The 25,562-nt window shown below is 43.2% G+C and overlaps 2 protein-coding genes across 9 annotated transcripts; both read right to left on the reverse strand.

Moving 5' to 3' along the window:
- Nucleotides 1-60: 60 nt before the first annotated feature.
- arnt (aryl hydrocarbon receptor nuclear translocator) lies at nt 61-11,249 on the reverse strand. 5 transcript variants are annotated; one of them, XM_028980436.1, is made up of 21 exons: nt 10,930-11,249; nt 10,391-10,484; nt 9,169-9,204; nt 8,909-8,956; nt 8,207-8,420; nt 7,862-8,075; nt 6,659-6,761; nt 6,505-6,570; nt 6,238-6,323; nt 5,562-5,638; nt 5,341-5,475; nt 5,188-5,262; nt 4,966-5,117; nt 4,067-4,180; nt 3,704-3,764; nt 3,521-3,620; nt 3,336-3,438; nt 3,084-3,264; nt 2,405-2,588; nt 1,686-1,816; nt 61-1,603 (listed from the first exon to the last, which is right to left on the reverse strand). In XM_028980436.1, the coding sequence occupies exons 1-21, from the start codon at nt 10,946-10,948 to the stop codon at nt 1,517-1,519; spliced, it is 2,280 nt and encodes a 759-aa protein (XP_028836269.1). In that variant the 5' UTR covers nt 10,949-11,249; the 3' UTR covers nt 61-1,516. The 5 variants fall into 5 exon arrangements, with proteins under 5 accessions (XP_028836269.1, XP_028836268.1, XP_028836270.1 ...); XM_028980435.1 differs by having other exon boundaries at nt 4,067-4,183; XM_028980437.1 differs by lacking the exon at nt 4,067-4,180.
- A 155-nt stretch (nt 11,250-11,404) lies between these two features.
- LOC114791144 (ceramide synthase 2-like) lies at nt 11,405-21,619 on the reverse strand. 4 transcript variants are annotated; one of them, XM_028981715.1, is made up of 11 exons: nt 21,555-21,619; nt 15,858-16,031; nt 15,620-15,737; nt 15,413-15,531; nt 14,496-14,553; nt 14,309-14,359; nt 14,135-14,227; nt 13,828-13,956; nt 13,482-13,588; nt 13,239-13,305; nt 11,405-13,013 (listed from the first exon to the last, which is right to left on the reverse strand). In XM_028981715.1, exons 2-11 carry the CDS (start codon nt 16,028-16,030, stop codon nt 12,876-12,878), a joined length of 1,053 nt encoding a protein of 350 aa, XP_028837548.1. In that variant the 5' UTR covers nt 16,031; nt 21,555-21,619; the 3' UTR covers nt 11,405-12,875. The 4 variants fall into 4 exon arrangements, with proteins under 4 accessions (XP_028837548.1, XP_028837547.1, XP_028837550.1 ...); XM_028981714.1 differs by having other exon boundaries at nt 13,243-13,396; XM_028981717.1 differs by having other exon boundaries at nt 12,876-13,013; nt 13,243-13,305.
- Between the last annotated feature and the right edge of the window lie 3,943 nt (nt 21,620-25,562).

Genomic DNA, 25,562 nt, shown 5'->3' on the forward strand with positions numbered 1-25,562 from the left:
GTAATGGTGCAACGTCCATCTCATTTCCCAGGACCGTATCAAAGCACATCATGAGATTTCTGACAATATAACAATTTAATACAAAACTCCAAACATCTCGTTCTCCTGTTTTAACATTTCATAAACATTTTGTGTATCTATGTGAAATATAGAAACTGCAATATACATCATAAAATCAGGGATAAGGAGCACCAAAATGGCTTCCAACCAGAACAAGACATGCTCACGTTCTCAGAAAGGATAGAAATGAAAACTGGTGTGGATACGCTTCACATAAGACATCTGCAACAGAAAACACCTCAATGTACGTGTAGTGGGTGCACGTGTATTCATTCTATAGTTAAAATGCCAAATAGGTTCTCATGGTTCTCTGCCCCTTGCTGAGTAACTGTTCTGTTGTTTGATCAGGACTTAAGAAATGAGGGACCATAGATGTAGTTACTGCACTCAGTTGGAAGTGATTTTTTTTTGTTACTCTATTTAAAGTAACACTGCAGTCTAAAATATGTAAATATTAAAAATGAAATCAGCCATGACTTCAAGTTTGGCCTTCATTCTGATCTGTTTGGGGGACCAGACTTTTTTTTTACCATGTCAGCACTAGAATAACATTGATAACTTTTTAAATATGAATGGCTTTGAATTATTAAAAACCTACACCACCACAATTATTGCTGTTAGTCTTTTCTCCCGTTTCAAAAAAATGTTGTATAAAATTCATGCCTTTAAAAATAAAGTTCACACAAACATGTTACATAGTGCTGGTTTGGTATGAACATAGATGAAAACTGGAGAAGCCCAGGTCTCTGTGGTGAGACACACACATACATATTAAATTTAGAATGAGACAAATTGTCTAATTATCAAAAAAGAGAAAGTGTTAAAAAAAAAAAAAAAAAAAAACCCTGAAAAAACATACAGTCTTTTTAAAGTGGCCAACATTATATAGGGTCACACCCTGCACAAAAGCCTGTCACAACCTCTGAGTAAGGCCTGCAAAAGCCCCCATCAACTGCAGCGTGAACAGCAACACAGGGACATGTAGATGCATGGGAAGGGCTCAACATGAAGACTCTATGTTGCTTGGGGCAGGAGGAGAATTAAATGGGGAGCTGAAATTACAGATCAGTCTGGGTGAAAACGACTAAAAAAGTACTTTTTACTCCGTGCGGCAGTGTTAAAGAGGCAGTGTGCCAGTGTGGGACATTTGTGCGTTTTTGATCTTCTCTATGTGCAATTCTTCGCAGCTGGCTTGACTGTAGGAGCGCACCCGTGTTGGCATCTACATAAACCTGTCACACCACAATCATTGTTTTTTTCCCCTCCCCACCTTCTCAGTCTTTTTATGGCTTTCAAACTAAAGTCGCAAGCAATCTTGCAATCCATTCATTTATCATATAAACTCATTTAATCCCTCTATTACCTGAAATTTACTTTTGGTAAAACTAGAACAGAGAGACCACTCAATGTCAGAAAAAACCTCAGAGGGAGAGTTGGGGTTGCATTCAACACTGATTCACTCATTGAAGGAAGGGAAAATGGGAATCTCGCCAAAGTCATCATTGTTGAAGCTGCCCGACTGATCCAAAATGGACAGAACATCCTGCAGAAGAGAGAGAACCGTGAGGGTTAGAAAGTGAGGTTGATCTTTTCCTTGACAAAACATGGCCGGTTTTAGAACTCACAGGGAACATTTCTGGCTGGTTGGCTTGAGAGTTCTGCTCTGTAGTGCCCTGAGCGGGGGGCTGGCCTGTCCACTGGCTCCACACAGCATCTGCTGGTCTGGATGAAAACTGCACTCCAGCCTGACTTGCATCTAACAAAACAGAATAATTATCAAAATGAGGATTCTGGATTTTCTTCATATTTGCTCTTAGTGAGTCACAGACATTCAGGCCAGATAGGGTAACTTAAAAAAAAAAAAAAAAAAAAAAAACATGAAATGAGAAAATATAAAAAAAAAAAAATGAATAAGAGGTAGTATTCAGACACAGTTAGAAGTAATGATGTTGTTGAAGCCCCTTATGCCAACACACCAGACAACAGTACAAGTTCAGCCAGTTGCATTGCTTCTTTAAATCAATGTACATTTTATAGCTGTACTGGCTGTACTGTCGTTGCAAAAGGGTTTTCTAATAATCGATGAAGATTTAGTGGCAGACTTGCATTAGTGAAGACATAATTTCATTGGAACTATTGCCCTGCATGAGCCTCTCTACATATTATGTAGGTTATTTCATTACCTGAAAGCTTCGATGGTCATTTGCTAAATGCCAGGACAGGATTTTTGATCAATTTGATGATTAAACAAGGACGTTTACCATTATCGGATGACAAATTTAGTAGAAACTTCTGCACATTGCCATATGTTTATCATGGCATCTGTCAGCTGATGCGGTCTTACCATAGCCATTTGTGGAAGGGTTGCCCCGGCTGTTGAGAGGGGGGTAAGTGGATGTGCTGGTGGGGGTAGGCGCAGCTGTGTTGACCATCACACCAAATGAAGACGACGATGATGAAGATGCAGTGGCTGCAAAGTTTCCCATAGCAAACTGAGGTGACATGTTCTTTGCTTGTTGTGCTGCCACCTATTGGATGAAGAGCAGAAATGCTGTATTTTCACTGTTCTTGAGGTATGTGCTTGTGTGTGTGTGTGTGTGTTTGTTTGCATGAAGCACCTATTTGCCCTAATGGGTTAAAGAAAGAAAAAGTAAACAGATTAAAATTTAAAACAAATTCTCTGTGTCACAGGCGTGGTTAACATCATTACTGACCCAACACATAATGTGTTTCATAATGATACCTCATTATTCAGTTAACAAAACTAAAAAGTAGGTCTACTTTACTTTACTTAGCATATGCTTTTATCCAAAGCAGCTTACAAGAGGAAGGTCTACATGTGTCACATTCTATTTGTACACTACCGTTCACTGTCAAAACACACTTGACAGTCCAGCATCTGACATGTTTCTCCTTCCTTGCAGATGCTACGGTTATTGTAAATCATTATAAATCACTGCTATATCTTGATTTGAGCACCGGTTTCAATGCTTTGTTTCTATTGGTTGTGTGATCAATCTGACCTGTGAATTGAATGAAGGCCTTGCTCCCTGCCACGCCCCTGCTCCGGCCGTTGGACCGACCTGTATGGGGCTGCTGGTGTTGGCAGAGGCTCCTGAGGGTGTAGTCTGGCAGGACATGTTGGCCAACATTTGCCCAGCTGAATGCGGAGGCTGCACCATCTGCTGAGCCATGCCCACTGGTCTGGAGTCAGATCAACACATTAAGAACAGTCACAGAAAAAGGGAATATGATGACTACGTCGAAAGTAATACCTATAGGAGTCACTGGGTCGGCTGGCCACTGAGCATGTGTTACCCTGAGAGAAAATCTGCTGGTTCCCTGGTGTACTTGTGGACTGCATTGCTTTGGACTGATCTAAAAGACAGAATGTTTTCTTCAATCAGTGTTCTTGCAGAGTGCCGTGTACTCAAGATGTTGATGCAACCTGGTTCCACACCTGTGTAGCGATCAGGGTACCGGGGGTCCCTTTCAGGGTACATATCTCCTTTCTCCAGAACCTTATGATCAGAAACTGCCGGCACTGCTTGAACAGGAACCTGAACAAACCACGAGCACAGGTGGCTACTTGCGATATTTCAGTAGAGAGAAGACGGAGGAAGTGCAGTTGCGATTGACTTACCTGTGGAGTCTCGAACAAGCCGACCTCTCCACCCTCCAGCTCTGCCTGCTGCTGCTGCTGTCTGTAGACACAGGTTGAAAACAGGAAGACATTTAGTTATGACAGAACAATTTTTTTAAATAGTCTGCCACCATGAACCAAAAGACCCTTCACCTGGCAACCACAGGAACTATATGTCTAGACAGTAGTGACCTCAGACATGCTGGAAACAATTAAAATCTAAAACAAGTGTTGAGTCACCGAAAACAAACGTGAGGACAAGAAAGACACCATGACCCCCAGAATGGAAAGAAAAGAGGAAGTTGAGTCTGGTAGAGGAGGAGTCACAGGGTTCCGAAGGGGGAGGGGTTATTCTGGTCTCACCTGGCCGTTACCTGCCCCGGGCTGAGGGCAGGGTGGCCGTTAGGGCTGTTGTGTCCCATCGAGAGTGGCAGTGCCACCCCAGGGGACGAGATGGGAGTGAGGGGTTCCTGATTTCTACTGCCACGCAAAGCGACAGCAGGGGTGATGAAGGAAGAGAAGACAGATACACATACACTGAATTGTTTACTCAAATACTAAATGACAATGACTTGACTAAACATATTTAGCATTATGTGAACATTTTACACATAACAATATGGAAACAAAAAAGCAAAAGCAAAGATAAGTTGAACATAAATTGTAATAACACAACTTGTATAAGTATGAACAAAAGGGTTTCTAGAAGTCTTTGTGCTGTCTTCACCCAGACTAAGGTCAAAGTCTTTAGTTCATTCAGCAAAATATTTAAATTCGATAAAACTTGAAAACCGTGTTGTGGAGGTGGTCTTGAGATGGTGTATTTTTGAGGTGGTCTATTTTTGCTGCTATTACCTTCTGCTTCTGTCCACTTTCTGCCGTAACAAGTGCAATTTCCCACTTGTGGGACTAAAAAAGGTTTATCTTATCTCATCTTATCTTATCTTGAGATGTTTGTGAGGTCTGCTAATGCCTTCCAGTGTACAAAGGGCCATTGCAAAAAAAGGGAAAGGTTGAGGCACTAGACAAGGCGGGTGACATTTTCACAGGAGAGGTTCAGAACCTTTTCAGAATTAGGTTTCAGAAATAACAACATGTATAGTTAGTTCCTCTTCTTCATGACAGATAACAACCAGCAGTTCTTTCTTGTTTAATTCTGATGACATAAATGCTGTAAAATTAGGGGACACTCGTTGTCTTCGACTGTGCGGTAAAAACATGGCTCTTTGACTTTATTTGGAAATGATTTTTAGGCCACTCACTTTACATTGGCGTTGGTGCAGATTATGTACTCAATGTCCTCTGAGAAAGGGTTATGGAAGGTGAAGGCGCTGGTTCTCATCAAAACCCATTCATGGGACTTGGAGCGGAAGCGGAACATCACAGACAGAACCTGCCCCCTCAGCTTCACCACCTGGGCAAGAAAACAAGGGAGATGTGGGAAACTGTCCCATCTATATTTCACTGAAATGTTCTCTAGCCACCTGCTGAATGCTGTCTCTAAGTAGGCCTTGGTCCTCATGATGAACAAGCTCCAGAATATTCTTTCCCAAAAGCTCCTATGCCAAAGGAAAATAAAAAGCCAGAGCAGATCAAATATGCACTAAAATCAACAAAATGCCTCTTATTAGCGGTACCTGTGGCTGGTAGCCCACAGTGGCCACGCAGCGATGATCCACAAAGGTGAACGTTCCTTGGCAGTTGTGACGGGAGATAAACTCGACTGGAATACATATGTTGGACGCGCTCATATCACTGGGACAGCAGGTTACCTTAACCAAGTAAAAAGCACGAGTTAGCCATATCAAACCCAGCCACGTGAGAAAGACGGTGTTTTTTCCTAAACTACATTCTGTACCTGTAGCCTGCCAATTGCTACCAGGCAGAAGCGATTGCCCTGGCTGGTGTCAGTATCGTCATCAGAAAGGGTCACTCCTGGGGTAGCAGAGAAAACTGTTAACTACAGCAAAGCTCGCACAAATCCAGTAGTGGTCAGCTGAGGTGCACTTTTCATTTTACATTAAATGATCATGTGCATGACGTACTATTAATGCAAGTACAGAGCCAATGTGAATCACAGAACACAACACAGAGAATGTAAAGAATATGTGACACCTATGAAGAAGTCCTCATAAAAAGACACACTACCACTCACTACCACAGGGTGGCCCTAACCTAGAGGGTAGCCCACTCACCTATGACACACACAGAATGTTTAGTGCTGGTAATAGACCTCAGCATCCTAGTACATTATCCAGAGCTACGTACAATCAGTAGTTACAGGGACCCCCCCCCCCCGGAGCAACTCAGGGTTAAGTGTCTTGCTCAGGGACACAATGGTATTAAGTGGGATTTGAACCCGGGTCTTCTGGTTCACAGGCGAGTGTGTTACTCACTAGGCTACTACCACCCCTACCACTACCACCACTACTACCACCACAAAGTCACAGGTTAATACCCCACCTACTACCATTGTGTCCCTGAGCAAGACATCACTGCTGTGTATAGAGAATTGAAATGGACACATGATTCACCTGCAGGAGGCCAGGACTTGATATATCCAGTGCAGTGCACAACAACATACTGAGGTTCCCCTTCCTTTTGTGGCCCCAAACCATTCCTGGCCAATGAGAACATCAGTAAATACAGAGACCACACTGGTGAGATGAAGAGAAGCTGCTAACCTATGAAACCACAAAGACTGTGGTATGTGTGAGATCACATGAACTAATGTGATGATGGGAGTTTAGAAGTGTTAGGTGGTATGAAGTTACAGGTTTCTACATGTTTGTGGGCTTTACCGATTTCTGCTTCTCAGGAAACTCAGTCGATTCATCGACACAGGCTCTACAGGACTCACACCACACCTGCACAAGCATAGCCAGACAAATGTCACATTAATGTCAAACTGACTAGCTCTTATTTGCTCTGGAGTGATTGAATCTTCTGTCTCACCGCATTCTGCAGATGAAGGATCTACGTGCTCCCATGGTCATCCTCCCTGACGACTGCTGACCCTCCTTCTTCACAGTTCCGGTCTTCAGATCCAACATTCGGCCTAACCAAGACCACAAGCAAGAAGTTAGCAGGAATAAGCAGTTTGGCTAACAATTAATACGAGTTCCCCGAGCCTGTCTGTGGTCCTGCAGTGGCTAGAAATGGCGGTATGTATAAAGTGAGCTTTGGCCATTTTGCTTCGCTATTCAGAGAGCAGCAGCTCAGGCGGTCGGATCTGAAATTTGTCCCCTTATGTTGTCATAACGGGAAAGGTTACCTCTCGTTTCTCATGCTTTGTCCACACCCTCCCCTAAATCACAATCTCCACCGACCGCAATGTCTAGATGTAAAAATGTTCCATCAAACAAGATTCTGAAGAAACATGTTGACGCTGACACGACTTCTTGTTTGCGGCAAAAAATTGTGGTTGGTGACGATGTTGATGACATCATTTCCGCGAATGCCCGCTGACTTCTTCCTCGTCCCTCCTTTCTCCTCCTCATTAGCATTTAAAGCTACAGACACCAAAACGGCGCATCGGGGGAAATCTGATTGTTGGACTGGATCAAGGTGGCTGTAATTCTGCACCATGACTGAATTTCAGAAAGAGACCTCAGATACAGTATTAGGGGACAACTAAGAAAAAAATTCAGGGGACCTTTAAGAAGTCAATGAATACTAAAACACTGCAGCGCGGGACTGCACCACATGTGACGGCTTAACAATACGCTCGGCATCAATGACTTTTGCTGGTAGGTTCCTGTATTTTTCGCAGAGAAAGTGTGTGACGAATACATTCAGGCTGATAAATTTTGAATACTGATACTGAAGGGGACAACTTAAGTATTGTTAAAAGCACGGTTATAAAAACATTTGCGGTATGAATGTACTTGTGGATATTACATGTATTTAATTTTTAAAGTTTAAAAAGTACTTCCTGTAACATCTTTCTCCGTTAATATCTCATGTTAATATCTCTGGGAAACCTGTGGCTTACAGGTATACACACACACACACAGGTATATATACAGGCGTGCCTTATTCCTATAGTCCGGAATTTTCGGTAAGTAACAAAGTAGAAGCACTAGTCCGAATTACAGGTTGGTCAGTCGGGTTAAAATTAGATTGAAGAGGAAGATAAGACGGGAACATGATGCTCACCAGTGATATTGCTCTCAGCAGTGGACAGCTGCTCTCTCAGCTTGTCTCTGTCGTCAGGGTGAAGCTGGTCATACAGAGATGCGCCCAGCCAGTCAGACTGCGCCTGGTTCAGAACTGGGGTCACAGAGTCCGACACGTACACCACCCTCCCCGACTCACATGATACTACAAACAAGAAGCCATCAGCTGCCTCCAGAATAAGGTGCTTCAGCTCCTACGGTTCCAAGGGGAATGACAAGAGACAGAGAGATTCTAATAAATAGATGTTTTGTATGAGTTGGAACAATTAAAGAAATGTTTTTTGGCTTCACAAGATATCCATTTATTGCATTTGTAGAATCCCACCTGGTCTGTAAGAAACGAGGGTTTGTAGGAGCCATCCGCAGCCGTGCTGCCGCTCGATCGGAGGGACTTCATATGGGACACTGCCATGCGCAGGATAGTCAGCTTGTCTGGCTTGCGGGCCAGAGCGCTGCAGGTGGGCACCATGTCGGACAGCTCAGTGATGTAGGCGGTCATCTTATTTCTCCTCCGACGCTCAATTTCACTGTGGTTCTCCCTGAGGTTATGGGTGAGGAGCCAAAGGTCATGAATGAAGATGGGTGGATAGGAGCCGCAGAGATGCAGCTGGTTAGATTTGCACAAAAATGCAGTTGGTTAGATTTGCACAAGGTAGAAGAGAGCAATTAGAATTGGGAAGGAATGACGGACGGAAGGGAGATGTAGAGTGTGAAAAATGACAATAATGTGGAGCATGTCTGAGTAAGAAAACAAGAGTGTGACAGAGCACAACAAATGGGACGTTCAAAGGAGAGACAGATTCATTTTCTCCAAAAAAAGACTAGATGGAAAAGCACTGAATGTGTGCTGAAAAAGAAAGGAGGCCTGGGAGTATAAAAGCGAGAGAGAGAAAGAAAGAGGGACGTAGGAAGGAAATAGGAAAAAAGAATCTCAAGGGGAAAACTGGCAATTAGCTGAATCATATATTGGGAATAGGAAACTTGATGGTAAAACTCACATTACCGCTGTCCAAAACACGATTCTTACCTGGCAAAGCGCTCTTTATCATTTGAAAGTCCTGTGTCATCGTCACATCTATGAACAACATGAAACAAGCATCATGCCGGAACTGCAGTCGGCGTACTTTTCAGCCCTAATTCTTAGATCAGCCGGGCTGTGTTTGGAGCTAATGCTGACCATGCATATAAGCAAATGGTGCATTAACGGTCCGATTAAATTAACATGGTACATCTTAACATGGAGACTACATCTTTGATAACAAAAAAAAGTTTATTCCGCCCACCTACCTGAAAATCTTGCTTCCTTCATCATCAAAATCAGAGCTGAACAAGAGAGAAATGAAAACCGTGAGAAACTCAAAACGTAGACATGATTAATACCTGCACACATACATACATACATGCGCGCATGCTTCCGTTTAAAACAAACAAAAAACTATTTTATTTTGGCAATTTGCATATTAAATTGAATATTGGCAATGTCCCTCTTTGCCATGAAAATGAATTTAATTCCCTGTGGTGGCTTAGTGGTTAGGGATAGTGGTTCGAATCCCGGTCACTGAGCAAAGCACCCCACACACTGCTCCCCAGGCGCCGATCATGGCTGCTAAGGGTGATGGTTAAAAGCAGAGGACACATTTTGTTGTGTGCACCGTGTGTTGTGCTGCAGTGGATCATAGTGACAATCACTTTACTTCAAAAACCCATTTTCATTGCATTTCATACCATCCACAAAAGGACCTGCTGAGATTTCAGTGCTCCTCTCGTTAACACAAGTGAGAGTGTTGAGGAGCACAAGGCTGGAGATCATTCAGTCATGCTGACTGAGTTAGAACATCACACAGCTGCATAAAAAGGGCTTCACAGGGAAGGATATTGCTGCTACTAAAATCAGGGTGCCACCAGTGCAGAACTTGCTCAGGAATGGAAGTGGGCAGGTGTGAGTGCATCAGCCATGAATAAAGAATGGTATCAAAACATCCTCCAACAGCAACTTCTCCCAACCATCCAAGAACAGTTTGGTGAAGAACAATACCTTTTCCAGCATGATGGATGGCCAAAGTTAGAACTAAGTGGCTCGGGGAATAAAACATTGAAATTTGGGTCAATGGGAAGGAAACTATCCGGAACATAATCCAACTGAGAACTTGTGGTCAATCCTCTGGTGGACAAACAAAAACCCACAAATTCTGACAAACTCTGCTCTGACAAGCACTGAGTCAGGGTCAGTCAGGATTTGGCCCAGAAGTTGATTGACAGCATGTCAGGGAGAATTGCAGATGCCAACGCTGCAAATATTGACTCGTTACATAAACTTGATGTAATTGTCAATAAAAGCCTTTGAAATGCTTGTAATTATACTTCAATGCACCACAGAAACAACTGGCAAAACCATCTAAAGACACTGACGCATCAAACTTCGTGAAAACCAGTATTTGTGTCATTCTCAACACTTTGGGCCACGACTGTACACGTATGCATAATTGGGCGAGTTCCACTCTGCACTTACACTGCTCGTCTTTTGCCCTTTTGAACGACAGCTCCACTGTCGCTCGGTGTCCCATCAGGGCTCCCCATGTCCAGTGAGGGAAGATCATCCATATCTGGAACACAGGCCCATCAGTGCGTGCACACACACACACACACACACACACACACACACACACACACACACGCACAGACACACACACACACACACACACACACACACACAGACAGACAGACAGACACACACCCACACACACACACACACACACACACGCACAGACACACACACACACACACACACACACACACACACACACACACACACAGACAGACAGACAGACACACACACAGACAGACAGACACAGACAGACAGACAGACAGACACACACACAGACAGACAGACACAGACAGACAGACAGACACACACACAGACAGACAGACAGATAGACATGCGCGCGCGCGCACACACACAGAGGGAGTTTTAAAAAGGAAAAGTCTCAGTGTCAAGTCTAGTGTTAAACGTCATTGGTGGCAGACGAGGCCTGCGACCTCAGACCTCACCCGTTTTAGAAGAATCCATGTGCGAGTCGAGGCAGAACGAAAAACGAAGCAACTTTATCCAGCGACAGCTAGCTACGGAAATCCAGCGGTCTCTTCCTTGTACTTTCTCGGGCTTCTAATGTAATCACGACAAGTCATGACGCCGACTGTTTTTTACCACTCCTTAAGCTTCATTTCGACAGCGGGGTCGTTTAAAGAGGCCATCTGGCGATGTTCTTCTTCTTTTCCTGTTGTTTTTAGTTTAAAACCCCTGCCTGGGTCAAGATGGCGGTAGCGGAATCCGGAGCGCGCACACGTCTAACAAACTACGTCAGCTCGGCGTCTGCTATTGGCCAATGCTGCGTGACGTCACATCTCGACCCTCCTATAAATACGAGCTCTGTCCGGAAACGCGTTCATGTGTGATTAAAATGCACGCAGTAAGCGTGCCAAGCAGTACTATCTTTAGTATGAGGTCAGCTTACTAAATGTTCCATTTTTTGGTGTGAATATCAGAATGTCAGTTTATTATTGTTTTTGCTCATTAATCATGATATTTTTGCACAATAAAACACACAAATAGCAGAGTCATTGTAATTTGGAGTTTGCTCTTTAGGCACTTAGTAAAAGAGTTCTTGAGTTCATGAAACCGTGGAAAGTAATTTCAACAACATTCTGAAAAACAATATAAACTTTGGTTGAATTTAAATTAACAAGCAGATAATACAAAAAAGATAGGAGATAAATAATAGCTGCTTTGATGAGAAAAATAGGTGCTCCCCCAATTTTACAGTGAAGACACGTCTAAGACAACAAATTCCTGTAGTAATATGGTTTCTTTGACTGAATTGTCAAAATAAAGTAATTGACTTCAAATGTAAACGTGTTTCATAAACAATAGCGTGCTGGATTTCACCAACGTGGCCAAAACTCCTGAGAAAATGTTTGAACCATGATGTAAATGGGCTCTGTATGACAGATATTGGGTAAAGATACTGACTGTTGTTTGTGCTTGCAGGATCAATTTTATGGACCATATATCATAGGAATTCTGTAACTACTATCCTTGTTGTTTCATCAACACTTTCACTTTCACTTTAAACAATATTGAAATTGTCAATTAGAGATTAAGATAAAGCTATATATATATATATATGTGCGTGTGATTCCAACACACACAGGAAATGTTCAGCTGGTTATTAGCACACCTTACAAATGGGGTGCACAAAAACAAATGGGATGGCTCTGTGGAGCCATCTCAGTGAGCCGTGGGAGACTTATAGCCCTGTGGTTACAGAAATGTGTTCTAACTCACTCCAATTAACATTCTGTAATTTGCAAAATGCAACCTGGTTTCCACAGGGATGGCTGGAGATATTCAAATTCGTTTTTCCACCATCAGAGAAATAGGTTGGCTTCTTTAGATCTTTATCGTCTTAGACAACAATAGGATAAAATGGTCCCCTTGGTTTGCCTCCATATTCCCCAGTCGTGGCTATTTTGCAAGCTCTCATACTATATACTGTCCAAAACAAGCAACTTAAAACTAACATGACCCATGGACAGTAGAGTGCAATATTCTCAAGATCACTGAACCTCCATGCTGACATAGCACCAGTTCATCAGATATTGTTCCACATGGATTCGCGAGACCTTGATCTTTGCTGAACCATATAATGATATGATATGAACTCAATTTTATATTCTGCTTGTACTGTAATAATATGCAAAGATTGGTTCCTACTGCCAAGATCTGGGTCTCAGCAGGCTTGTGTATTTGTAGTGACATAGAGTGTTATTAGCTTGACATGCTTTGTATGTGTTATTTATGTATTGGTTTATGTCTGTGCACAAGCACTTGTGTTTGTTGGAGTGTCCTCCACCTCCTCCTTCACCCCCTATTTTCACACTGCTCAGGGGGAATGTGTTCTTCATGCAGTCTTGCACACTTCTGTCCTTGATAGCCATCATTCTGTCTTGCAGTGGTTGTTATTATGGGTGACATGGCCATTCTGAACTGGGCCATTTTTCTTCAAGTCTCCCTCTTCCTCCTCTGCTGAGTCATCAGTCTCTTCTTTATCGCTCCTCTCGTCCTCTACTGTCTCCTGTAGTAAAAGAGAAAAGGAGGAGTATCTCATTATTCATGAGGAGTGTAATAAGAATAAGACGAGAAGAAGAACGCAGTGAAGAAAACTATGACTGACTGAATTTCATAACCATTGCCAAGCTTTTTGAGAAAAATTAATCAGCGTTCATTATTACTTTTGTATGCTAGGACTCTCAGTCTGGCACGATTTTGCAGTGGTATCACTGATCCAGGGAGAGCTTACATACATTGCTGGTGAGGAATCGGAATGCCATGCGAACGATGAGAATGGCCCAGAAGATGTGCAGGCACTGGAGGACCATCAACAACCCATTAAAGAAATAATAACCAAAGAATGGAGGATAGATTGTCACAGGATACACCCATGTACAGTACAGAATCCTGAAAACATAGCATGAAGCATTGTTAACATGGCAGGAAAATGCCTGCTGTATCGTGTATGTCATTTATCAATCAGTGCCCTCACCAAAATGGGAAGATGACAAGGCGGCTAACAATGAAGATTGCAGCAAAGACGATGAAGATGTAGTTGCATGTTTTCTTCCACCCGGCGTAGTTAAACATCTTTGCTGACTGGGACGGACAGACAGAGAGGTTATCAGTCCCCTCAGCAGACAAAGACAGAGAGGATGGGGGGACATGGCATTTTCTTGCTCATACGCTGTCCTATATTCACCACCAGGTGGCAAAGTCTACCGCTGTGTGCTGGAATATGCTATAAAACAGGGTAACAACCATGCAGCTTTTCTTCCATTCTGGATTGAAATGTTTTTTTTTTGTGTGTGTGTGTGTGTGTGTGTGTGTGTGTGTACCTCCAGGAGGTAGTCGGCTGAGTCATGCAGGAACATAATCAGAGTTCCTGCTCTGATGTAGTTCACACACCAGGAGAAGCTGATCAGCATTATAGTGGCCACGTGGTGAACTATCTGTTCTCTGAAGTCCTGTTTTGATGGTGAGAAGACAAGCAGGTAGCCAAGACAAAATCAAACACAATTAACACACTCATTCATATGTGTAACGTGAATAATTTTTGAATATTTATGCTTATTATAATGCCCAAACCTAAAAACATTGTGTGGGAGATATCTGATTGGTGCTTTGGGGGCACGTGGGACTTACTTTACGCTTGACATCTGATGCCACACTGAAAAGGAGTGAAGCATAGAAACTCAACTCTAACATGTAGTACCAATACTGCGAGGGCAGCACAGTCTGGGGGGGAAATGTCATTTAGGTCATGGATGTCATCTACAAAACAATTTGATCTTAAAGTCAAAGAGCTGAATAACTCACTAAAGTTGGGAACCCCTTCCACATCTCCTCAAGGTCATACAACCAGGGCTTCTGAAAGTGTTTTAAAGAATCAGTTCATTTTAATTTTTTAATGCAGCACATGTGAAATATATTACAAGCAGTAAGATAACATCAGAAAAAATGTCTATTTGGCCTGTGAATGTGGGACAGCGAAGGCAGAACTCACATCGATGAGGGCAGCAAGGCCAGCAATAAAAGCAAAAAGGTAACAAGTAAACCTCCAACTGCAAAACATTACACACATATTTTAATTATAATAATATGTATATTAATAAAATAAGAACCTGTACAAAACATGTATGAGCAATTACACAGATAATCACAATAAGGGCTGGGCTCATGTTTTTTCATCGGTAGGCATCCAAACAGCTGACTGACCTAAAATATTCCCATAATTTATAAATGTATTGGCAGAAAACCTATTTGATAACTTATTGTAATTTCTTCAAACTTAAACTCAGCAGCATCTTCTGAATGTACAAGTGACGCAAAAGGAGGCTGGAGGAAAAACTGAGAGTGGGACAGAAACACGGGAAGCAAAAGAATGTGATGACAGTGACTCTGTTGTCTACAGAGGAACAATGGACTGATTCAGGGTAGCAAAACACACACACACACACACACACACACAGACCATGTTACAGTACAATACAAGTGATACTATCAAATACAGAGAGGTTCTTTCTGGTTTCTCTGAAGAGGCCGGGTTGCACTGTAACATCTCCCCTCTGCATACACTATAGGCGATGTATAAATCTTGTTGCCATAGTCACCAAATGCCTTATCTGCCCTGTACACGGGTATACTTTGACCTTATGATACAGCTATTTTTCTGCAAAAGCAGCTAAACCTGAATTAAAATGGCACATTATTACCTGACTTGCTTATGCAGCATTTCGAGTGTTTGGCATAACATCAATTTTTGTGCTGTTTGACATTTTCCCACGGTTCAGTCTGGGCTGGAACGGAGGTCATGCTCAGGGCATTGTCAGCAACTTCTCCGTATCTGGTGTCTGTCCAGGCATCGCTGAGTTAACCAGTCTACAGCCCTCTTAATGAAATATTCTGAAAACATTTGACTACCTTGCTTCCCGAAACTTCTTCAGGAGGTTTGGTCGGTCCTGGTTCCTTCGTCGCCTGAACCACCTCTGGACCTGCCGCTCTGTGTATCCAACTGATTTACATAATGAGTCTACGGAACCCTGCATACAGAGAGAGAGAGAGAGAGAGAGAGAGAGAGGGGGTTGGGATACTGGAATAACCGCCAGTCTGGCGTACAGTACGGGCTACCTGTGCAGGCCATTTGCTGGTTTTACAGTAGAAGGACTCCAGCGTTGGGTTGGGAGCTGCTTCTAGTCTTACTATCTCTTTCAGTCCCAACAGAGACGCAAGCGGGGTGGCAATTGTCCTGAAATGGTTAACAGTAGAATGAAAAACATGGGAATTGTCAAAAGGATGAGACGGAAGCTAAGGAGGCGATCAGAACAAAGCGACCGGAACGTAGGAGAATAACACAAAGAAGATGAACCTTTCGAAGATTTGCCGGATGGCGAGGAATCCCAGCGCTAGAGGCAAAGCCACCCACAGGTCCTGGGCCTTGGCGTAAACGCGCCCATCTCTGTCCTCCAGGTCCTCCCATCCCAAGCCCTCCGGGAACCACAGCCGCTCTTGCCAAAATGTCTCACTCAACCATGCCAGCATTCTGAAATGAGACAGAGACGGATTGGGGAGGGTAAATATCGCAGAGAAAATAGGGGGAGGAGTGATGAGTTCAACGGTAAAATGGATAAAGATGAGCGTCGCTGACCCATAACCCTGAAGTGCTTTTCATGTTGTTGCAGGTCCAGCAGAAGGGGTCATGTTGGTACTGCTGCGCCTCAACTTTTTTTTCTTAGTTGCACCAGCACCACATTTTTCTTTTTAAACTGCTCTACATATAGATCAAATAAAAAGAAATTCTAAATAAAAAGTGTTTAAAGGGCGTGAGTTTTGTTTGCCGCTGCCTGTTGCTGAAAGACAGTGGGGACACTTGGCCACCGCATTTATCACTGCATGCAATGTGATTTATAGATGCATTGTGCTCGTTCAGCATTTAATATCTATAATTTTATCTTCTAGTGATAACGTTCTGGACTGTATAAATGTCTCGTAAATGCGTGTGAAGCATGTTGGCATCTGCCACCAGAATAATGTCAGGTTTGGGCTTTAAAAAGCTGTACATGGGTTTAACTTTTATTCAAGTTCTACTTACCGCTCTCTGTCTGATCACAGCACACGCACTTTCAGAGGTACAGCAATGTCTGGCCCACAGCCAATCAGAGGCAGGCCCCGCCCTTCATGATCTCTGATTGGTTTAGAATACAACATGGACCTAATTCTGTTTCTGAACCACAGAGCCCTGAGGATTGTGATGTTATGCTGAATTAGACCAGATGGCCATGTGGTGGCGTCGCGTTTAAGGAAGCGGCCCCAAAATCAGAAGGTTGCCGGTTCGAATCCCGATCCACCAAGGTGCCACTGAGGTTCCTTTGAACAACGTACCCTCCCCACACACTGCTCCCCGAGTGCCTGTCATGGTGTCCACTGCTCAGTAAGGGTGATGGTTAAAAACAGAGGACACATTTCGTCGTGTGTGCTGTTCTGTGTATCACAATGACAATAGCTATGACACAATGACTTGAAGTGAATGAATCTAGTCCATGGTGTCCCTTTTCTCTCTGTCTATACTTATAGGGTGTACAGTTTAGATCTAAGTTTGCTTCAGCATCACAATATCAAATATACATAACATTATATTATTATATTAGAGAATACTCAGACTAATTTGAAACTTTCTTTAGTCTGACTTATGCAAGGAAAAACTACAACAGAGTGAACAAATGATTGTATTCAAGGTTTGAGTCCTAGTGAATCAGTTCACGAAAGCACGTTGTAAGTTGCTCTGGATGAGGGCGTCTGCCAAATGCCATAAATGTAAATGTACATTATATCTCATTATAAAGTAATGCAATACATGAATCCATTTCCATTTGTCTTCTACATAAAAGTTCCTAATTCATCAACCTCCTGGAGCAACACACAGGGGACCAGTCCACTGCTGGGATCAGCACCAGCACCCCTCCACCCTGAACCGGATAGACGGGTTCTGAAAACGGACAACAAGGTGGTAAACTAGAGCCATGACAGGATGCTATTTGAAAGGATCAGACATCTGAAACTGACACCATCTTTTCACTTTGCTTCCATTTTCCCGAGAGGTGTGGTGGAACAGTGTAGAGGGGAGTAGACTGGCCAACTCTTCTCCACCCTTCTCCTCCCACTGCTTTCATTATTGTTTTCCCATCATTGACCTTTAGCTCAGATCTCAGATCCTGGTCTCAGTCACCCCTGAACAGCAGGCTCTTCTCTTCTCTTCTCTTCCCCGGACAGTGGGGAGAGGTTCTGGGGCGCAGCTGACCGTTCCGGAGGTTTGGGCCTGCCTTGGCTGCTCTCTGAACCGCAGCAGGTTTTACAGTAACATCAGCATGTGATACGGTCAGGGAGGAACTCGCTCGACCATTACCTCAAATTACACACAATAAAACACCGAATCGAAATGTCAGGTCAACAAATTGTCCTTATCATTACATTACCTTCCTTCGTTTGACTGAGGTAACCTATAAAAGTAGGAGTTCATGCAAATAAAATAATTCAGAGAACACAGCCAACTTGATTTACTCAATATGCTTCAGTTTGAAATGTGAAACAATTTTATAATTTAATGTCCTGCTATTTTCTCCTGGATAATTTAGCCCGTTTGTCTATCTACTTTGGAATACTTGCTATTAAAAGCAACTGAAACTGTGTTGGTTGTATAAACTACAAAGAGAAGCAGTTTAAGTTCAACAGGCCTGCACTCTAATACTGAAACTCAAAAATGTAGTATATTGTTTTCATCATTTCAGCCCTTCAGTCATTCAGCTTTATGAAAGTACTAACTTTTTTTTTTAACCATAAATTAATTCAAGCATCACTATAGGTATAATTAATATACCAATTATATATACATATTAATACTATTTCCACAATAGTAATAATATGCACTAGTATGCACTAAAATGCACTAGTAGCTATTATAAAGGAGAACTGCGATTATGCGTTAACATGTAAGAATGTTGGGCAATCACTGTGTGCATCTCCTCAGACAGGAAGGAATCGGTTTCAACACACTGGCACGCAGTTTTACACCGGAAGCTGGAGTGCTCTGTCTTTTTTCCACAGTTTTTCTATGTATTACACTGATCAAAGCCATTTCATGCTTCCAGGATATTTGTACCGTGCATGTGTGTTCAGTATAAATTGCAGGTAATACTAAGTCACAGTTTAAACTACTAAAGAAGATAATTCTCCAACCATGAGCTTTACATATTCCCCCATGATGAGCCAAGACAGATCTTTTGTTGTAGACACATTACATTTATCCTTTCCTATGTTGCTTAGCAGAATGCTAGTGGTACATTTCTAATGTTACATTTACATTAATGGTATTCATCAGACGCCCTTATCCAGAGTGACCTACAGTCAGTAGTTACAGGGACAGTCCCCCTGGAGACACTCAGGGTTAAGTGTCTTTCTCAGAGACACAGTGGTAGTAGGTGGGGTTTGAACCTGTGTGGTTGGGTGAACATATGTGTGGGTTTACCTGAAATGGGTGAATGAATGGATGGATCCTTCAGAGTCGCTAAAAGCACAATTAGCATACAAAAAAACTTGTGTAGAGAAGACCTTTCAGCACATCCTGGTTGGGACTGTGTCTCAAGCGCCACTGTGGCTGCAGGGCCGGACTACCTCCACCTCCCATTCCCCTCCCCTGTTGTAAGGTGTGGTGACCATGTGCTTATGTTGCTGAGGTTTTTTTTTTATTCTCCTCCTCTCTCCTCATGCAATTCTGTTTTTCTCTTTTCTTCCTACGTCCCCTGTCTTCCCCCTATAATGTGATGTTTGTATATATGTACGGTCGGGTTTTTTAAGTGACATGGTGTATTGCAACAGCAATAAAGGGTCATTCAAATGTTCATTCAAATATTTAAGCTATTTTCATAACTGGACCTCAGTTGTCCATTACATGTCCATTATAACTATTCTCATTTATATCAGTGTATTAATATATCTGAATGCTTTTCAACCATATGACAGACGTTTCAGACTTTGAAACAGTTTTAGTGCGCAGCAATAACCCTATTACAGTGTAGTAAAGTCGTCAATCCTCCCAGTCTAATTTAGGAAGACATTTTCTAATGAAGGAAAGCAATAAAGATCTGGATGAAATGAATATGCCTACGAGGCTCAAATTGTCCATAGCTTGTGTTACCTTAAGTGGCCAAGGAATGAAAGAAATATGGTGGCCATAAAAAGGTAAGAATCCACAGGTGATGATTTAAAACCATTAATAATCTGAATCATTCGATGTAAAAATGTAAATAAAACGATCTAAAGTAAATGTGTGCAGAGATATTCGGGAATTCCTTCATGAAACTTTCAGTTTGTGAACGCGATAATATTCGACCCATGTGTGCGGAACAGTTCCGAAAGCACATTTTTGGTTCACTGTGCTATGTGCAGATCAAATACTATTTCTGACAGAAAGGGGCTCCAACCATGCCCCCTGCGTGGCCCTAAACTGACCTGGAAACATTCCATTCACAGCCACTAACATAGCACCGCGGGTCAGTGACCACTTCCAGCACACTGCAGCAAATTTCCCTCGTTCTCCCCAGCCATTGGCCGATGGGGTCACATGACCGAGCTCTGACCATTCGCTTGAGAGCCAATCACATCACTGAGCTGACGTGTTGGGGGTCAGTCCACACGGAGCAAGACAGGCGCCTGTGTGGTTACCTCTGACAGTGTTTCTTGGTAAAATGGTATTTTGGCACTACCAAGTCATGGTGCCCACCTCCACATTCCTTGCACATTACTTTACAAACGCATCAACACATGTTCATATATAAAAATAAACTGCTTGGATCATTGGGGGGTGATGGAGTGATATTCAGTACGTTGCAGGAGAGTTGAAGGGTAAAGACTCCAAGTCTTCCTGCCCACATATCTACAAAGAGCAGACGATGTGATCTCAGTAGTACTGACCAGAGGAACCCACACGCACACACACAAAAACCAACACAACTTGTCACCAGCTTCTGTCAATGAACTCTCCTCGCAACTGATTGTGGGTCTACTGCATCCCACCAGAAGATGTTGCATCAGAAACACTGTGCTGTGTGAGGTGGTTGCTACTCCACCTCATGTAAAGTGTGAAGGCACACGGTGCGCACAACGAAACGTGTCCTCTGCATTGAACCATCACCCTTGGTGATCAGTGGGCAGCCATGATGGGGGCAGTGAAAGCAGTTACCACTGCCCCAGTGGTATTCCTCTAGTGTACAGTGTGTGTGTGTGTGTGTGTGTATGATGGCATTATTGTCCTTAGACGGCGGTCATCATCACACAGTCGCCAGAGGTCACGTGCTACATGACGGCACACGCCAAGAGGCAAAGACTGGAGTGAATACCAGTTCACTGCGGTGCAAAACGAACAGGACCTGTTCCAGCTCCTACACGCACGGAGTTAAATGACGCTGCAGAGGAAGTGAAAATGAAGTGATTGTCACAGCAGCACAGCACACGGTGCACACAGTGAAATGTGTCCTCTGTATTTAACCATCACCCTGAGTGAGCAGTGGGCACCATGACAGGCGCCCGGGGAGCAGTGTGTGGGGACGGTGCTTTGCTCAGTGGCACCTCAGTGGCACCTTGGCAGATCGGGATTCGAACCGGCAACCCTCTGATTACAGGGCCGCTTCCTTAACCACTAGGCCACCACTGCCCGCAGTAAAAGTGTGCACATCTCGATGCGACAGAATAACACGCCGGTGGGACATCTCGTAATTACACCCTGGACTCGGCCTGCGTGGAAACCCGACTCAGTGAAGTAACGGTCCTCGCGTCGCTGCGTCCCGTCACGCCGGGTGTGAAGGTGGAATAAAAGTGGGTCTGTCTCGGCCTCGGTACCTCCTGTCACTACTACTCTTCACGTACTCGGCACGACACAAAACTTTTTTAATCCGCCGCCGACAAAAAAAAGGTTTCCAAGAAATGACAAAACCGAACTGAAAAAAAAAGTTAAGAGGTTTAATTCGGATAAAGGTGTATCGAATTCTGAGTTGGATGTGGATGAAATCCCTACCTAGTATCTTCTGTCCGTCCGTCAGTCTGTCCGGCGGCGAAAGGCGTCGGCCGGTCACGCAGGGAGCGGGGTGGCGAGTGGGCGGGGCTTAGCCCGGTGACGTCAGAGCACGTGACGACGGGTGGGCGGGCCTCCGTGTCGGACTTCCCATGTTGTTGTTGTTGTTGTTGTTGTTGTGCTTCTGGGTTGTAATGGCCGCTCTCGCCGCTTTTTTCTGTTTAAAAGCACTTTCCACCAGCGCCGGCTTTGTTTCCGAGTGTGAAGCACATTATTTAGTGAGGACATTACTGTTTTTACCACATTTGGAGAACCAAGCCATGCAATTCTCCGTCATGTGAGCTGCCCAGTGGGTTTTACACTCACCTATGAACACAGAACACTGTCTGATAAATTCTGTAAATGTAGAAAAAAAAGTAAAGGTCTCTGAAATGAGAGAAAATGTACTTGTTTTTAGTCAGAACTCAGCCGCTAGGGAAGCACATGACAGTGTATGACTTGCTGCAGGGCCCAAGCTCAGGTAAATGGGTAAGGTTGCACCTGGAAGGACATCCAGCATTAAACTTTTTGTTCTCTGCATAATGCCCTGTGCTGCAGTGTTTCACAATGATAATCATTTCACTTTTAAAAGTGAAGTGAGGGTGATTAGTTGTCACATGTGACACAGCACAGCACCCAGTGCACACAGTGAAATGTGTCCTCTGCTTTTAACCATCACCCTGAGAGTGAGCAGTGGGCAGCCATGGTTTGGGAACAAACCCAGGGAGCAGTGTGTGGGGACGGTGCTTCGCTCAGTGGCACCTCAGTGGCACCTTGGCAGTCTGGGATTCGATTATGCAGCCTTCTGATTACCTGCTATGCCACCACATGGTTGAGTAATAGTGAACCAAGTAGTCACAACCCATGCATTAACAAGTGATTAGTATATTAGAGCTCTATAAACTCTAAATATAAACTCTAAATAAACTCAATCAGCCGAAATACACCCATGTTACACCTCTTCTCAACTCTCTCCACTGGCTCCCGGTAGCTGCTTGCATTGAGTTTAAATCCTTGATGCTGCCTACAGGGCTGTAAATGGAAGTGCACCCTCCTACATCAACACAATACTACCTAGCTACACTTCTGCATGACCCTCTCAGATCTGCAAATGAAATGAGACTGAAAATTCCCTCTTCACGGGGTCTCCGATTCCAATCAACTCTGTTCTCCGTTGTTGTCCCTGGCTGGTGGAACAACCTGCCATCCTCCACACGACTAGCCGAGACTATCACCACTTTTAAGAAGAAGGTGAAAACCCTCTTGTTCAAAAAGTATTACAGACAAACACATACACGCACATGCGTACACATTGCATAAAACAATACAAAAATGTATATATACATTTCTTTAAACATTGTAAAAAAACTGTAACTCATTTGCACACCTTCACCCTACCAGTTACACATATTTGATGTTAAAGACGTAAAAGTGTAATACTTGGTTATGTTTGCAATATTTGCATATTGGTTCATTGTTTACCTGCAACATTTGCAATACTGTGGTCTGTAGCAGTTGCAGAAAGCATTTCACTGCACATCATACCGTGTGTGACTGTGTATGTGACAAATAAAATTTGAATTTATATACATTATAATTTTTTCTTCGTCTACCACTTAACAATCTCCGAGCATGCTCTTTGCTGACAAGTTGAGCCTTATCAGGGCTCTTAGTTTTTGTAAACTCAAAATTCTATAGAAATCGAACGAGAATTGCTGGTGTCTTCCTCTTGTAAGTCGCTTTGGATAAAAGCGTCTACAAAATAAAGTAAAGTAAAGTAAAGTAAATATGTGCCACTCCCTGCCTCTGAAATTTGCAAATGGAAATTATTAATGCCTGATAATGCAGTGATTTTTTGTCACGTACACTGTCATACACGGTATGATATGCAGTGAAATGCTTGTGCGACTGCTGTTGATTCAATATTGCAAATATTGCAAATATGCAAATGTTGCAAATATAAACAAAAATTACAAAAGTGTGTTTTTAAACATAAATTATATGTAACGAGTACGGTGAAGCTGTGAAAATGACTTCAATGCTTATACAGAAATACAGGGAGTGCAGAATTATTAGGCAAATGAGTATTTTGTCCACATCATCCTCTTCATGCATGTTGTCTTACTCCAAGTTGTATAGGCTCGAAAGCCTACTACCAATTAAGCATATTAGGTGATGTACATCTCTGTAATGAGAAGGGGTGTGGTCTAATGACATCAACACCCTATATCAGGTGTGCATAATTATTAGGCAACTTCCTTTCCTTTGGCAAAATGGGTCAAAAGAAGGACTTGACAGGCTCAGAAAAGTAAAAAATAGTGAGATATCTTGCAGAGGGATGCAGCACTCTTAAAATTGCAAAGCTTCTGAAGCGTGATCATCGAACAATCAAGCGTTTCATTCCAAATAGTCAGCAGGGTTGCAAGAAGCGTGTGGAAAAACCAAGGCGCAAAATAACTGCCCATGAACTGAGAAAAGTCAAGCGTGCAGCTGCCAAGATGCCACTTGCCACCAGTTTGGCCATATTTCAGAGCTGCAACATCACTGGAGTGCCCAAAAGCACAAGGTGTGCAATACTCAGAGACATGGCCAAGGTAAGAAAGACTGATTTTTCTAAGGTTTTATGGACTGATGAAATGAGAGTGAGTCTTGATGGGCCAGATGGATGGGCCTGTGGCTGGATTGGTAAAGGGCAGAGAGCTCCAGTCCGACTCAGACGCCAGCAAGGTGGAGGTGGAGTACTGGTTTGGGCTGGTATCATGTGGGGCCTTTTCGGGTTGAGGATTGAGTCAAGCTCAACTCCCAGTCCTACTGCCAGTTTCTGGAAGACACCTTCTTCAAGCAGTGGTACAGGAAGAAGTCTGCATCCTTCAAGAAAAACATGATTTTCATGCAGGACAATGCTCCATCACACGCGTCCAAGTACTCAACAGCGTGGCTGGCAAGAAAGGGTATAAAAGAAGAAAAACTAATGACATGGCCTCCTTGTTCACCTGATCTGAACCCCATTGAGAACCTGTGGTCCATCATCAAATGTGAGATTTACAAGGAGGGAAAACAGTACACCTCTCTGAACAGTGTCTGGGAGGCTGTGGTTGCTGCGCAATGTTGATGGTGAACAGATCAAAACACTGACAGAATCCATGGATGGCAGGCTTTTGAGTGTCCTTGCAAAGAAAGGTGGCTATATTGGTCGCTGATTTGTTTTTGTTTTGTTTTTGAATGTCAGAAATGTATATTTGTGAATGTGGAGATGTTATATTGGTTTCACTGGTAAAAATATATAATTGAAATGGGTATATATTTGTTTTTTGTTAAGTTGCCTAATAATTATGCACAGTAATAGTCACCTGCACACACAGATATCCCCCTAAAATGGCTAAAAACAAATACAAACTTAAAAACTACTTCCAAAAACATTCAGCTTTGATATTAATGAGATTTTTGGGTTCATTGAGAACATGGTTGTTGTTCAATAATAAAATTATTCCTCAAAAATACAACTTGCCTAATAATTCTGCACTCCCTGTATTTGTAGTGGCATGAAGATGTGTAAATGTTCCATATGTGAGCCCAGAAGTAGTTTGAAAGTGCTGGATTGTATTAGTGTTCTGTCCTAAGTAGTGTTGTTGGTGGTTGAGAGCTCGTACAGCCTGCGGGAAGAAGCTCCTCCTCATTCTCTCTGTGTTGAACTTCAGGGAGCGGAAGTGTTTCCCTGATCACAGCAGAGAGAAGAGTCCATTGTTGGGCTGGCTGAGGTCCTTCACTGTCTTCCTGGCCCTGGTACAGCACCGTTTGCTGTAGCTTGGTACAGATGGTCGAACCACCCTCTGTAGGGCTCGTCTGTCCTGCATAGTGCTGTTCCCAAACCAGGTTTCCCATCAGGATGCTCTCTATGGTGCAGGAGTAGAAGTTCCTGAGCACCTTGGAGGGCAGTCTAAAGTCTCTCAGGTGTCTGAGATGGTAGAGATG

This window comes from Denticeps clupeoides, chromosome 5 (genome assembly GCF_900700375.1).
Source record: "Denticeps clupeoides chromosome 5, fDenClu1.1, whole genome shotgun sequence".
In the NCBI taxonomy this organism is placed as follows: domain Eukaryota; kingdom Metazoa; phylum Chordata; class Actinopteri; order Clupeiformes; family Denticipitidae; genus Denticeps; species Denticeps clupeoides.